The 12,800-nt window shown below is 57.6% G+C and overlaps 1 protein-coding gene across 2 annotated transcripts in view; it reads right to left on the bottom strand.

Moving 5' to 3' along the window:
• Window positions 1-11,632, bottom strand: part of PDE2A (phosphodiesterase 2A) — a 67,354-nt gene extending 55,722 nt beyond the window's left edge. The window contains exons 1-2 of one of the 2 annotated variants that reach the window (XM_052652287.1): window positions 11,472-11,608; window positions 969-1,030 (exon numbers count right to left, since the gene is read on the bottom strand). In XM_052652287.1, coding sequence (XP_052508247.1) covers window positions 969-1,030; window positions 11,472-11,490 — 81 coding nt within the window. In that variant the 5' untranslated portion in view covers window positions 11,491-11,608. Of the gene's footprint in view, window positions 1-968; window positions 1,031-11,471 lie in introns of both variants that reach the window. The other variant, XM_052652286.1, reaches the window with a different exon arrangement.
• Between the last annotated feature and the right edge of the window lie 1,168 nt (window positions 11,633-12,800).

A 12,800-nucleotide genomic window follows, 5' to 3' on the forward strand; every position in this document is an offset into this window, starting at 1 on the left:
CTTGTGACTCAGGATCCCATGGACACTTGACAGTTCCTATGAGGCCCCCCCAAAGGCATGGTCAGGGACTGAGATGGCACCCCTCATCTCAAAGGAAAGGTGCTCGCTGAGCCCTCCTCAGGCACCTTTTGGAAGGTGGTGGGAGACTCAAGAATGAACAAGGCACATCCTTAGGCTCAGGGTGCTCACAGTTCAGAGGAGGAGACAACCCAGTCACAAGATGGAGAAAATAGGGTGCTCATGGCACAGGCAGCAGAATGTCCCAGCAGCTGACGGCCAAAGCAGGAGAGCTCAGAGGAGGGAGCATGAAAGGCAGGGAGGGCTTCCTGGAGGAGGCGAGGCTAGAGCTGAGCCCAGAAGGATTTGGGAAGCTGAAGGGGGAAGAGGCCAGCCAGAGTGGTGCTAGGGAGGCAGGAGCGAATGAAGGGGGAACTGTGAGCTGGCTGGGGCTGCAGAGGGAGCGGGGGGAGGGGGAGCATGGAGAATTTTTAAGCTGGAAAGTGACAAGTTCAGGTTTTTGTGTTAGAAAGATGTTTCTGGCAGTCACTTGGAGAAGGGGGACAACTGAGAGGAGACAGCCAGTGAGCCATCCAGGGGAAAGGTGGCCCGTCCCAGACCAGGGCAGGCAGCGGGAGAGCTGGAGAGGAGTTCATCAGATACTCAGGGCAGAGGATCAACAGGGAGTTGGTGGGTGAGGGTGCGGAGGATGAGGGAGGAGCCCCAGCGACACCCAGGTGACTCCGGAGGAGGGCAAATCCTCATGGGGAGGGAACTCTGGGCAGGAATAGGGAGGGAGAGGTGGTCTTGGTCTGGGGTGACCCTAAGCTGGAGGGGGTGGGGCTGGGATTCAGCTCCAGCCTCCCAGTCCTCCCAGGGGTGGGGGTAGCGCTCAGACTGGCCCTCAGCCTGCGCCCCCCACCCCCACCCCCAAGCCCACCCCAGGCCTCCCTTCCTCCGCTGAGTCTCACCTGCAATGTGCCGTCTCCACTCCCCGGGGGCACTGGCTCCTGCGCAAGGAGGTCCCGGCTGGCTGCAGAGACAAGAAAGCCAGGGGCTGAGGCCAGCCAGACGGGGTGGCTGAGGCCTCCCCCGTCTCCCCAGGCTGCCCCTCCACCAGCCCCCAGCAGACTCGGGACCTCCTGTCTCCCACAGGCGGCCTCCTCCAGGGAGCCTTGCCTGATGGCCCTGCTTCCCATAGGCACGTCTGGCTCTGGTGTGTTCTCAGTCCCTCAACTCTGAGAATAGAGCCAAACTCTTTCCTTCAGCCTGGGGCTCCTCAGGGGTGGACATGACCACATTGTTACCCCTCCTGAGGTCCCCTCCGCTTCTGCTTCTCTCCCTTCACTCTGCTGTCTGAGCCTCAGCTTCCTGTCTATAAATGGGGTTGGTATTGTCCAGCTCACAGCCACTGGGTTGGGCTCCCAGCTAGGGTTGCTGGGAAGAGAATGGGATCATACATGTGAGTCCCCAAGCCCAGCCCAGTGCCCAGACGTCTGGGCTCCAGTCGGACCCCCAACCTGCATCCTATCAGCTCTATTCCACAGCTCCTCATGGGCTGGAAGACACACCAGGACCTGCTTACTCGTTCGTGGGAGCCCACCAGCCAGAGGGGCATCCAGAATTGGATCCACGCTGGGAGGCGCTGCCCAGGGGCCGGCTGTCCCTCCCCACCCCCACCCACCAGCGCACCCAGGCATCGGACAGGCACAGGCGGCGGGATATTCTGAGCCTGGCTTCGTTCCCGTCAGCTGCTGGCCGCCATGCCCGCCTGGCGCGAGCGCAGGGGCTGATTTGATTTGGCAGCTTGGCAAGAGTGTGGTGGGGAGGGGGAGCGGGTGGGGATGAGACACCCATCCCTGCTAGGAAATAAACAGCCTCGGGCACTCAGCGAGCTGGTAGGGAGGGCACAAGTCAGCGTGGGGTGGGAGCGGGGGAGGGGAGCAGTTCTGGGTTCCCTGCCTGGAGCTCCTTTCATCTCACTCAGGCTCTGGACACCTGCTGGAGTCTGCGGTTCTTCTTGGGTCACCCTCGGGGTGACAGTAGCTGCACCTGGTGTGTGCACGCTTGTGGTGGGGAGGCTCTGGCAGAGTGTCTGCTTGTCCCACGTGTCCCTGTGTCCTGTGGGGTCTCCCTCCTCAGCAGTGCCTTCAGCTGGGCCCAAATGTTGCCAAGGATGCCTGGGTCTAGGGGCTGAGGGGTGATGGTCTAGACGGCGCCATCTCCCAGGGTGACCGTGGCTCCATGGCTCGGCCTCGATGGGGGACTGACTGCAGCCCAGGGTGTGGCAAGGTCACCATGTGCCCGAGTCTACTGCAGGGCCTCATGTGCGCTGGCTCGGCCTGTTCCTTCCCTCTGTGTGATGACCCCGCTCACCCAGCCATGTCCGGCAGAGGAAATGACGCGGGCCAAGATAAGTGTCTGACCTAAGGGCCCATCCCTTTGTCCACAAGCCTAAGCCTTCTTTTCCACCCTGGCCTCTGATGGTCCACCCACCGCCACCACTGAGTTGCCCTGGGACAGCCCCCGCCCCCACCTGAGAAGAGGCAGTGCGAGTTTCACTCAATTCTAACTGCACCCCAGGTCCTCCACCACTCCCTGGAGAGGCTCCTGCCCCATGCCCTCTGGTTCCCCGTCACCCAGCGCAAGCCCAGGGAAGGTGACAGGATTGGGAGTGGGAGTCTCAGCTAGGCATTCACAGTGCCTCCATAATCCTACCCCAAACTTCATGTTTATCACCTTCCTACTCAGAGCAGTCCAGCTCACCCCTACCAGAGGCCCCAGGAGTCTGCACCATCCTGTTAATATGCTGCTGCCACCTTGGGGACCAGGACTCCACAGCTTTCCAATTAGAGAGCTGCTGCTGGGTCAGGAGCTCTGATGCTGTGACCTCTGCACTGAGAGGGAGCGGGAGGGGGACAGTCAGACCAGGACCCTAGTCCTAAGGGACCCACAGGCCAGGGTTATGCCCCAGACACTGGCCAGGAGGTCAGGGTAGGGTGGAGCCTACTTTGGGAAAGACGCAATGTCTCATCTGTCACGGCCTCCCCATTGTCCCACTGTCCTCTGGGGACCTCAGGACTCTCCCCACCCAGCCACAGGAAGCCGAGCCCCTCCTGGAGACAGAAGGAGGGAACACTGAAGGAGGGGCTCCAGGGCCAGAGGGAGACTCGGCCGTGTCCTTAGGGTCACAGAGGAGGAACCTAGGCTCAACAGAACTCAGTTATCACAAAGGGACTAGTGGGAAAGGGACTCTGCAGAGAAGTCCCTGGGGGCTTTCTGGAAGAGGTGTGCAGTGCCTCACAGGAAGAAAAACTAGGTTCCAGGACAGCCTCCTAACTACACAATAGAGGTTTGCACCTAGGACTTATATACAGTTGCAAGTGTCTGTGCGTCCATGTGTGCAAGGGTGTGCACCCCAGTCATAGAGTCCTAGGCTCTGGTCTGTGTCCCATGGGCAGTGTCTGCCCAAGGTAGGGGTCAGCCAGGCAGCAGAGAAGCGGGCAAAGGAAAAGAGGGGAGAACAGCCCAAACCCAAGGAGAGAAGCCTGTCGGGTTGGCCGTGACACGGGCAGTCCTGAAACCCTAGACACCTGACACCAAGACTGAGTCTCCATGACCTGGGCCCCACTGTAGCCCACTGTGCAACCGCGGACAGGACCCTCCCCTCTCTAAGCTACCGTCCTCACCTGAGGAATAAAAGGGGTGGACCCAATGATCTCCTAGGGCCCTTCCAAGTCTAACAATCTTCTGAAGACACTGACATACAAAGATGGCCAGAAGTAGAAACTTATAGGGATGAGGAGAGAGCCCAGGGAGGAGCAGAGGAGAGTGAGGGATGCAGCAGGAAGACAAGGGAGGGGAACCCCAGGGAAGCTGCCTGTGGGTTGGGCAGCTGGGGAGGGATTCCCTGCTGGGGACCCTAGCCTCAGGGCCAAGACAGGCTGTGGTAGACCATGTAGCCTCGTAGATGACAGCGAGCAATTATCACCACCCTACCTGTCTCCTGGCCTGTGGGAGGAAAAAGATGGCAGGTGACAGACAAAGGCGCTCTCCCCCTGACCCATGTCCTGCCTGTATTTTCAGGCCCTGCTGTGTGATGGGTCTGGGTCCCAGCCTCTGTCACAGGATCCATGAACCCATCAGGCTGGGTCTTAGACAGCGCTACTGAGCTCTGAGGGACCTGGCCGGGGTGGGCTGTCTAGAGGGCTGAGATCTTTCTCCCCTACCTGGAGGTTCTTTCCCCACCTCTGGTGTGGTGCTAAGACTGTGCATAACCCAAGAGGCAACGAACTGCTGGACCAGTGAGCTGGCCTTGTGCTGGGCTGGTGGCCTGAGCCCCCATCAGTCATTAGCCCCCCTAGCCTGGGACCTCCCTTCCTTAAGCCCTTCTCACAGCCACCCCCAGGGTCCTCTCTCCTTGTCCTGTCCTCAAGGGGTGCTGATGGGTCCCTAACCAATGCCCACACTGCCCCTCTAGCTGCTTGGCCTCTGCCCTAGTCAGAGGCCCTTTGTACTTGAGCTTCACAGGCAGAGCTTCGTGCATTCCCATGTCTGTGTCCAGGAAGTGTTCATGTCCTGTTTTCCCCCTCAGGCCGGGGCTGCCAGGGAAGGAGGGGGTGGGGGTGAGCAGGCCTCTCCTTCCTCTACTGTGGACGTTTCTCCCACAGGCTTTAGAGATTGGGAGGAAAGGGCACTCCTCTCTCTGCCATGGTCTGAAATGATTAGGGACAGAGGGATGAAGGAAATGACCCCTTACCCTGCAAGCTTAGGGAGTGGTGGATCTCGCATGTGCAGGTACTCCAGTTCTGCTGGTCTACCAGCAGAGAATGGTCTGTGCAACCCAGACTGAGAGGGTCTCCTTCCCCACTAACTGCCAACCCAGCCCCTCTTCCACTCCCTCCCTGGGGGTGGGGGCCGCCCCTGGCCCCAAGCTGTCTCCATTGCTTCTCGCTATGTTTTTAATAACTGAACATCAACATTAACGAGGCAGGTGGTTGCAGCTCTTCCCAGAAACCCCATTTAGAACCATTGAATCATCAAATCCTAGAATCTTAGAATCACAGAAAGTCTGCTTCTTCGGCTCCTAGAGTCTCAGCATCTTAAAGTCACAGAATGTCAGAACCACACAGCCAGGCATCCACACAGCCCTGGCTGAGAGTTAAGAGCCATGAAAAGCTGGAACCCCACAAACTGACAGTGCCAGATGCTCCTGAGAGCTCATCTCACCCGACTTCCTCTTTTTACAGGTGAGAAAATGCAGCCTAAAAAGTGGTGCTACGCAAGATCACCGGACAGTAGGAGCCAAGGAATGCCCAATCCTGCGACTGTAAGATGGGGCCTCAACATCTGGTCTTCCAGAAATGGTGCAACCTTTACATTAGGAAATACAGATATTCAAGTGGGAGTAATGCTGTTCTTTTAGCTTTGCTCACATCTCCTGCCTCCCAGCCCCCACCCCCCCACTCCTCAGCCCTGTCCCATCCCACCTCCCCTCCTTCCCTCCCTACCCCTACTGGGTCCTAAAGCAGGCACTTCTTCTCTCTGACCCCTCACCCTTGGTTCCTGAAACTCCCTCACCATCCCCCCTCCCCAAAATGGGTGAAGTTCAAGGGGTCCTCGAGGTGAGGGACAGAAAAAGCAAAATGCGTGCTGCAGGAAACCACCAGCCAGAGAGCAGGCTTCCCAGCGGAGGTGCCCTGAATGAGAGGCCAGAAGGTCCTAGACCACCCCTACCCCACCCCGGGGCAGGTGTCCGGCCACACCGGAGCAGTGGCTTCAGGCGAGCCAGATCCAAAGGGTGGGAAGCAGGGAAGGTACAGTTGATACCAGACCCTCACGGATGATGCTTAGCATTTTCATAAATTACATTTTAACTCATTTTCAAATGTATTCATATATTTTTGAATTTGAATTTTATTAAATATTACATTTTACAGATTGTTTTAATTTTTGAATGCTGAATACTCTTTGCCCAGGGCAGATCCCAAGTCCCCACACTACAGACAAGGATGCGGCAACCCCCAGTGGAATCCAGGTCTCCATTTAGCCTCAAAATGCCTAACCTGGGAAGCCATCCTGAGACCTGCTCCACAGAGGGCCCTGACCCAGGCCCAGGCATGCGCTCTCAAACCCTGTCTCCCCTCACTCGGCCACCCAGACCCCAGGGTGGCTCTCTCTTCTCTTCTACAGCTGACCGGCTTCCTCCTCCACCTCTGCTCCTCTGTCCCCTCCCTTCCAACTCAGGCTTCTCCCTGCTCAGTTTCATCATTCCACATCTGAAGGAAGTGCCCCAGCCTCTCACCTCACCCCTTCTATGAACTCCCCACCCCGGGCCCAGGGAGCTTCAGAACATGCAGGTCTGAGCAGTCACTGTCCTGCTTTCAACTCTTCTCGTGCCCAGTTCCCTCTGGAGAAAGTCCAAATTCCTTGACATGGCATAAAAGTCCCGCACAATTCAGCCCCTGCCGGCCTCACCAGCCTCATCTCCTGATGCTTCAGCACCAGCGCCCTCCCAGCCATCCCATCACTCAGCCGCTCTGGCAGTCCAGCATCCTGCTCCACAGAATGGTTCCCTCCCTCTGTCTGTCACCAGCAAGCCTTCACATTCCCGATTCTCTCCTTCTCTCTGTCCAGAACTCTCTCCTGGCACATCCCTCAGCTCCCACTTTAGCTATACTTCCTCCTGGAAGCTCCCCAACTTGCCTTCCCTGCAACTTTGGGCTGAATTAGGGGCCCCTGCCCCATCCCACCATGGCCCCCAAGTTTCTCTCCAGCGTTGCCCTCCCACACAGTCTATCAGCATCCATCTGTGTCTGTGCCCCTCTATCACCCCATCACCTGACCACCACTGGCCCTGGTACCTGGGTCTGTCCACCTGCCAAGAGGCAGATGCCTTGTTGCTCAGACTTGGGGCAATGTGTAGCTGAAGTTTAAGGTCTGCACTGTGTTCTCTCTGCCTACCATCTCTGTTGGGCACATAGTAGGTGCTCATAAAGGTCTGGGAGTACAAAGCTGTGGCACAGACAGGGAGCACTGGGATAGTCAGAGGAAGTGAGAGTCCCTGGGCTGGGCTGGGGACTTCCTGGAGGAAGCATCTGGGACAATACTCCACGTGTCAGTCCTTAGACAGCAATTGAGGACAGGCCACACAGGAAGTCACCAGCCCAGCCTTAGGGCCATCAGAGCAAACCATCAGACTGAGACCAGAGTCTGCAATGAAGGAGATTCAGTGACCAGAGCCCAGGACAAGGCCACTGGAAGAAGGGGATGGTGGTGCTTTCAGGGAAGACTTCCTGGAGGAAAGGATACTTCCAGCTGGTTTGGGGCAAGGGGGAAGCTGGAGATGAAGCAAATTGGAGACAGAGATGTGAAAGAGAAAGCTCTGTTCTGTCTTGTCCTTTATCCCTTAGAGGAAAGGGAGGTGGGAGTCAGATGGGCAGGAAGACAGACAGAAGGCCAAGGCGGCATAGTGATAACATCAGTGCTGACCAATGGTCAGGGCGGATATGGATGGCTGGGGCTGGCAGGGAGCAGGTCCCCAGCTGTGGTCGGGAAATGTTTCCTGTCTCCTTGCCAAGGGGGTCATTAATAATCATTTACCCGCCACAGGCAGCCCGGAGGCCAGCCAGGGAGCAGCATGGTGCTGGGGCCGGAGCCCAGCCTGGCAGCCAGAGAGCTGTATTCTAGGATCAGCCCCGCCACCTTGCTGTGAAACCTGCACAAGTCACCTGACCTCTCTTGGCCTCTGGCAACATTGGGCAAAAGAGGGTCTTAAGAGGAGGCTCCCTAAAGACCTCCCACTCTAGGCCTCAGTTTCCCTAGATGGCAGCAGGGCTGCCAACCCTACAGGGGGTTGGGACCTCTGATAATCAGTATGAGCATCTGGACTATGCTAAGCCCAGGTCAGGACACATGGGATGGACAGACCCTGCCCAGCCTCTGAAGAGCTCATGTTCTAGTGGGAGCCAGACCCCTACACCACATCAAGTGCACATCAGGCTGCAGGAAAACACAGACAGAGGGCCGTCTGCCCAGGGTTGGAGGGGCTGACAGTGTGGATGGGCCGCAAAGACGGAGTTCCTTAGACACAGAAAGTGGGAGTCCCATGAGGCCTGTTTGGTCACTGCTATACCCCCAGCTCTTAACACCATGCCTAGCAGATGCTCAATAAATGCTTTCAGACACAATGGAATGAGCTCATCTGTTAAAGGAGACATTTGTGAAAGGAGCTTGGAATCTGGAAAGAGCTGCCTAACGCTGATGATGAATATAACGACAATGATGATTCTGGCCAATCGGGATGGGCCAAACATGAAAACTTGAGACGGGGGGAGGCCCAGAGATGGCCACCTGAAGTCAGACAGTATTGCTTGGGAATGTTCAACAGCCTTCAAGATCCCTTTCTTCCAGTTGGGCCAGAATCTTCCTCAGCCTTCCTTCCTCGGGCTGTATTTCTCTACATCCCCTCCAGGGCTCAGCTCAAGCTCCCTCACTTCAGAGAACCTTCTGGAATGTGGTGCTGAGGCAGTGGCCCTGAGCCCCTTCCCCTGACTGACTCTGATGGTCTCTGTGGCTCCCAACCATCAGGAGTCCTGTCTTTTCGTGCTCTCGAGTCCCTTTTGGAAAGCTGCCCACTAAGGTCTCCCCATAGCTTTTTCTGGAGAGTATGACCTGGATCCTCCTACTGGGTCCATCAAACAAGAAGGTCCCCGAAGGTGTGATCAGGCCTCCTTTTTCAGATTAAAGCCCTGGGCAGACAGAAACTATCCCCCCATCAGATGTGGGGTCAATATGAGTGGAGACTGGTTGAGGTCTTCTTGGTTGTCTCCCAGCCCAGGAACCCTCTCCAAGCACCTACAGAAGAGGGAACAGGGCTGCTCAGCACCCTGGAGATGACGTGAGCAGGAAGGGCACTGGGCCACGCTCACGACTAAGACCTCACGGTTGGCAAACTCATCCAACTCCAAGCCCAGCCCCAGCTGCTCTTGTGTCAAGAAGGTGCCATGGGGATGCCATCCGGGCCTCAGCACCTGTGCCTGAACCCCCACCCTCTGCAGAATGCTGTGAGCTGGTAGCGAAGCACAGTGACCCCGAGACATGGGCATCCTCTCCACCCCTTCCAACCCTGGTCCCAAACGCGAGACAGGCTCAGAGGAAAAGAACGAAGGCTCCTAGCCCTCTGCAGCACCCGCCACCCGCCTGTCCAGCGCCTGCTCGACCGGAAACCCAAGACAAAGGCCCCGGTGAAAGCGAGGAGAATGAAGGGCAAAGGGCAGAGGCAGCCTGGCTTGGGCATCTCTGGGGACCTAGCTGGGAGGAAAGCAAGGACTGGGTGGCAGTCAAGCCCTCCTCACACACACACATTTTTGGGACACCTGCTGTATTCTGCACACTTGAACATCACACACCTCGTTCTTTACCCCAAACACCTTATACACACACTCCCTCACCCGCTGTAGCAGCCTCCACAGGCCTCCACACTGCCTCACCCCCACACAGACCCTTGCTCCCTGGACACCCTTCATACATAAACAGCTCACAGGGAGAAAAGATCACATAATCCACATCACACGGAAAAGTCATCCAGCTCACACACCCACGCTTCACACCACACTCATACTCAACCTCCCACACGCACCTCTCACACCCTATACTCACCTCTCCAAGCACACACACATCCAGTTAAATTCAATACACACACACCACCAGACACAGACACAGACACACCCTGCATAAATAATGTGCATACCTAATGTCACATCAAAATATCACATATTTATGGGCATACACAGCTCCTTAGCACAGACAGTCCTGCCTGCATACTGCCTCCTTCCCACACACACTTGTGTGTGCACATACACACATACACTTAGTCAACAAGTCTTTGCCTTGGATCCTTGGGCCCTGGCCACTGCACTCTTTCCTACCCAGAGTTGTACCAACAGCCATCACATAGACATATGACACTCAAACACCAACACACATGTCCCCATATATTTCCTGACCAACTCCAGGATGTAACTTGGTGACTTAAAGCCAGTCACCTTGGCTGCAAACACACTCACACGTTCACAGTGACCCTCTCCCCACCCCCTTCAAGTAAGACATCCAGTAAAACCTTTCACTGGGGCCCAGCAGTGGCTTTTCCTGGTTACATACAACAGTTTATAACATATATATACACACAGTCCCCTGTGTAAGTGGCCCCTACAACTACTCCACCTCATGAAGACAGACACACACCATGTACACATAAGTTCCCCCCCCACACAACAGTCATATGAACAGCTACCACTCCACACTCACAACGCAGCCTCCCCAGCTGCACGTGCCGTGCGATGCCATATACTCATCGTTCATCATGTGCACCCCAGTGCCCTACTGCACAATCCCCACCCGCCCTAAATCCCTGGGCACCGCCCAAGGGCTGCATGCTCCATGTTCAGCCCCTTCTACCAGCACCCACACCATGACAACATGGGTAGGGGTGGAGGCTCCGGGGACACTGGCCTGGCATTCTGAGCCAGTCCCCTCACCACCCAAAATCAGAGGCTGACATAAAGGGAAGGATGACCACATGGAAAGGCCCTAGAACAAAGATAGAAACCTGGAGAAATTGGAGGAGTGATGGGCAGACCGAGAGAGGTGGGCACATGGGCAAGAGAGACCAAACAAGAGAGAAACAGAGGGGCAGAGAGAGACACAATGCCCAGAAAGACTCGGAGAAGCCAGAAAAGAAACCAGAGAATAAACTGGAGCCAACATACCCAGAGAGAAACAAGAGGAGAGGGTGAGACAAGCCAGAAAAGACTAAGATCTCTTACACAGGAGGGAGGAGGGGCAGGAACAGAGTGGGAGGGGGATCCTGCAGAGAAGGAGAGAGAAACCGAGATGGAAAGGGCATTTAGACTCAGGGGTGGGGTCCCGTGTGAGGACTGAGACCAGATGTTTGAGTAGGAACCTGGATGCGGGCATAGATAAGGCTGTGGAGTAGGGGCTCAGGGGCATGAGGTGAGGTTCCAGCTCTGAGGTGGGGTCCTGGCTGAAAGTTAGGATTCAGGTGTTCTGGGTGTATCTGGAATCTGAAAATATACTGGGGGTCCAGGGGTATGGGCAGGGGTCCTCTACTATTATGCGAGTCAGGGGGTTCCAGGCTCCGGCAGAATTCTTGGGTGTGCCAGGGGGTCCCACTCTGGATTGGGAGTTCAGTGCTTGGGGTGGAGTCCCAGATCTGAAACAGGTTCAGAGTCTGGCATGAGGTTTTGAACTGTGAACTGGGCATTCAAGGTCTCTGGGTATGGGCTGCAGTCCCAGCACAGAAGTGGGACTCACAACTGGGGCGGGGGTGGGGGTGAGGGTTTCCAGCAGGGTGGACCATGAGGCCGGCGACAGCACGCTCAGCGGAGGACCCGGCCAGGCGCTCACCCAGCACCCGGTTCCCCTCGTGCCCAGAGCGGGCCCCTGCTCCCTACCTGCAGGCTGTCGGCGCATGGCTGCGGCGGCGGCGGCGGCTCGTCCGGCTTGAGGAAGACCTGCTGGCCCCGCCTGAAGAATTGGACAACAGCGATGAGGATGTGGTGCAGCACCAGGACCATGCTCGCAGCCGCCCGCCCGCCCGCCGGCCCGGCCGCTGCGCTCGGTCGGCGCGTCCGCGACAGCTTCGCCGGGTCCGCGCGAGTGTCCGCCCCGGCCCCGCCCCGAACCGCCCACTTCCCGCCCCTCGACCGCCGGGCCCCGCCCAGAACCGCCCACGTCCCCGCCCCCTCGACCGCCCCGGCCCCGCCCACCTCCGCGCATCCGTGAACGGCACCTCTCTGCTTGTCCGATCTTCGGACCCCCATCAGAGCCCCCCACCAGCTGTCACTTCCCTTATCTCTGCGCTCTCAAGATTCTTCCAGCTGGTCCGCTACCGGGATCCCCCCCAGGTAGCCGGCTTTCCGCCTTCGCTCCCTTCTCCTGCTCCACCGCCACTCCTTTCACTATCTCTCAGGGGTCGCCTCTCTGAGCCCCTCTCCTGTATGATCACATCCTTCCCCCACCACTTACTTATAAAGTCCTGGAGCCGGGCCACAGCCCCAAGGCAGAGAGACTACTGCAGTGAGGGAGTGGAGGGCGGTCCGCAAGGGGAGATAGAAGGGAAGGGACCACTGGCACAACACACGGAATCCTGGGCTTGCTCTTCTTCCAGGAAAAAGAGGGGAATGAGGGAAAATTTTAGAGGTCGCTCAGAGTCGGACAGGCTCTGGGAGCAGTAGCAAATCTGGGAGGGAGACACGTGCTCACTGACATGCGAGCGCACAGATAGGCGCACCATTCCTGAATCGAGGGTAGGGGCACTGGGCCCCCAGCACTGGTCAGGTAGGTCTGCGTGAGCGTCCCCGGAAGCCGGAGAGGATGCAGGCCCCAGGGCCACACAGTCCACGGTTCCGCGGTGGGACTTGGCGAGCTCGAAGCGCAGTTCTCCGCAGAGCGGCCTCTGTGCTCAGGCGCCTGCGGCAGCCGTAACGCTCCTGCGCCCTCTGCTGTCCCATCGCGGCGGCGCGGCCCGGCCCGATTTGCCATCTGCGCGGGGTGTGTGGGGGTTTCGAGGGGGAAGGGGTCACCTGGGCCAACTCCCTGCCTGGACCCACCCCATTCCTAGCCTCCGCTTGGCACGAGGACGGCTGAGGCGGTGGGACGTGTCTGGACTGGAGGGTGCTCTTGGGTCTTTCTTCGCCTTTGCCAGCTGGCTGCTTACTGCGTGACCTTGCTCAGATCCCCTCCCCAGTTGGTCTCTGGGCTTCAGTTTTCCCATCTCTTTC

The sequence above is a fragment of the Budorcas taxicolor genome, chromosome 15, assembly GCF_023091745.1.
Source record: "Budorcas taxicolor isolate Tak-1 chromosome 15, Takin1.1, whole genome shotgun sequence".
In the NCBI taxonomy this organism is placed as follows: Eukaryota; Metazoa; Chordata; class Mammalia; order Artiodactyla; family Bovidae; genus Budorcas; species Budorcas taxicolor.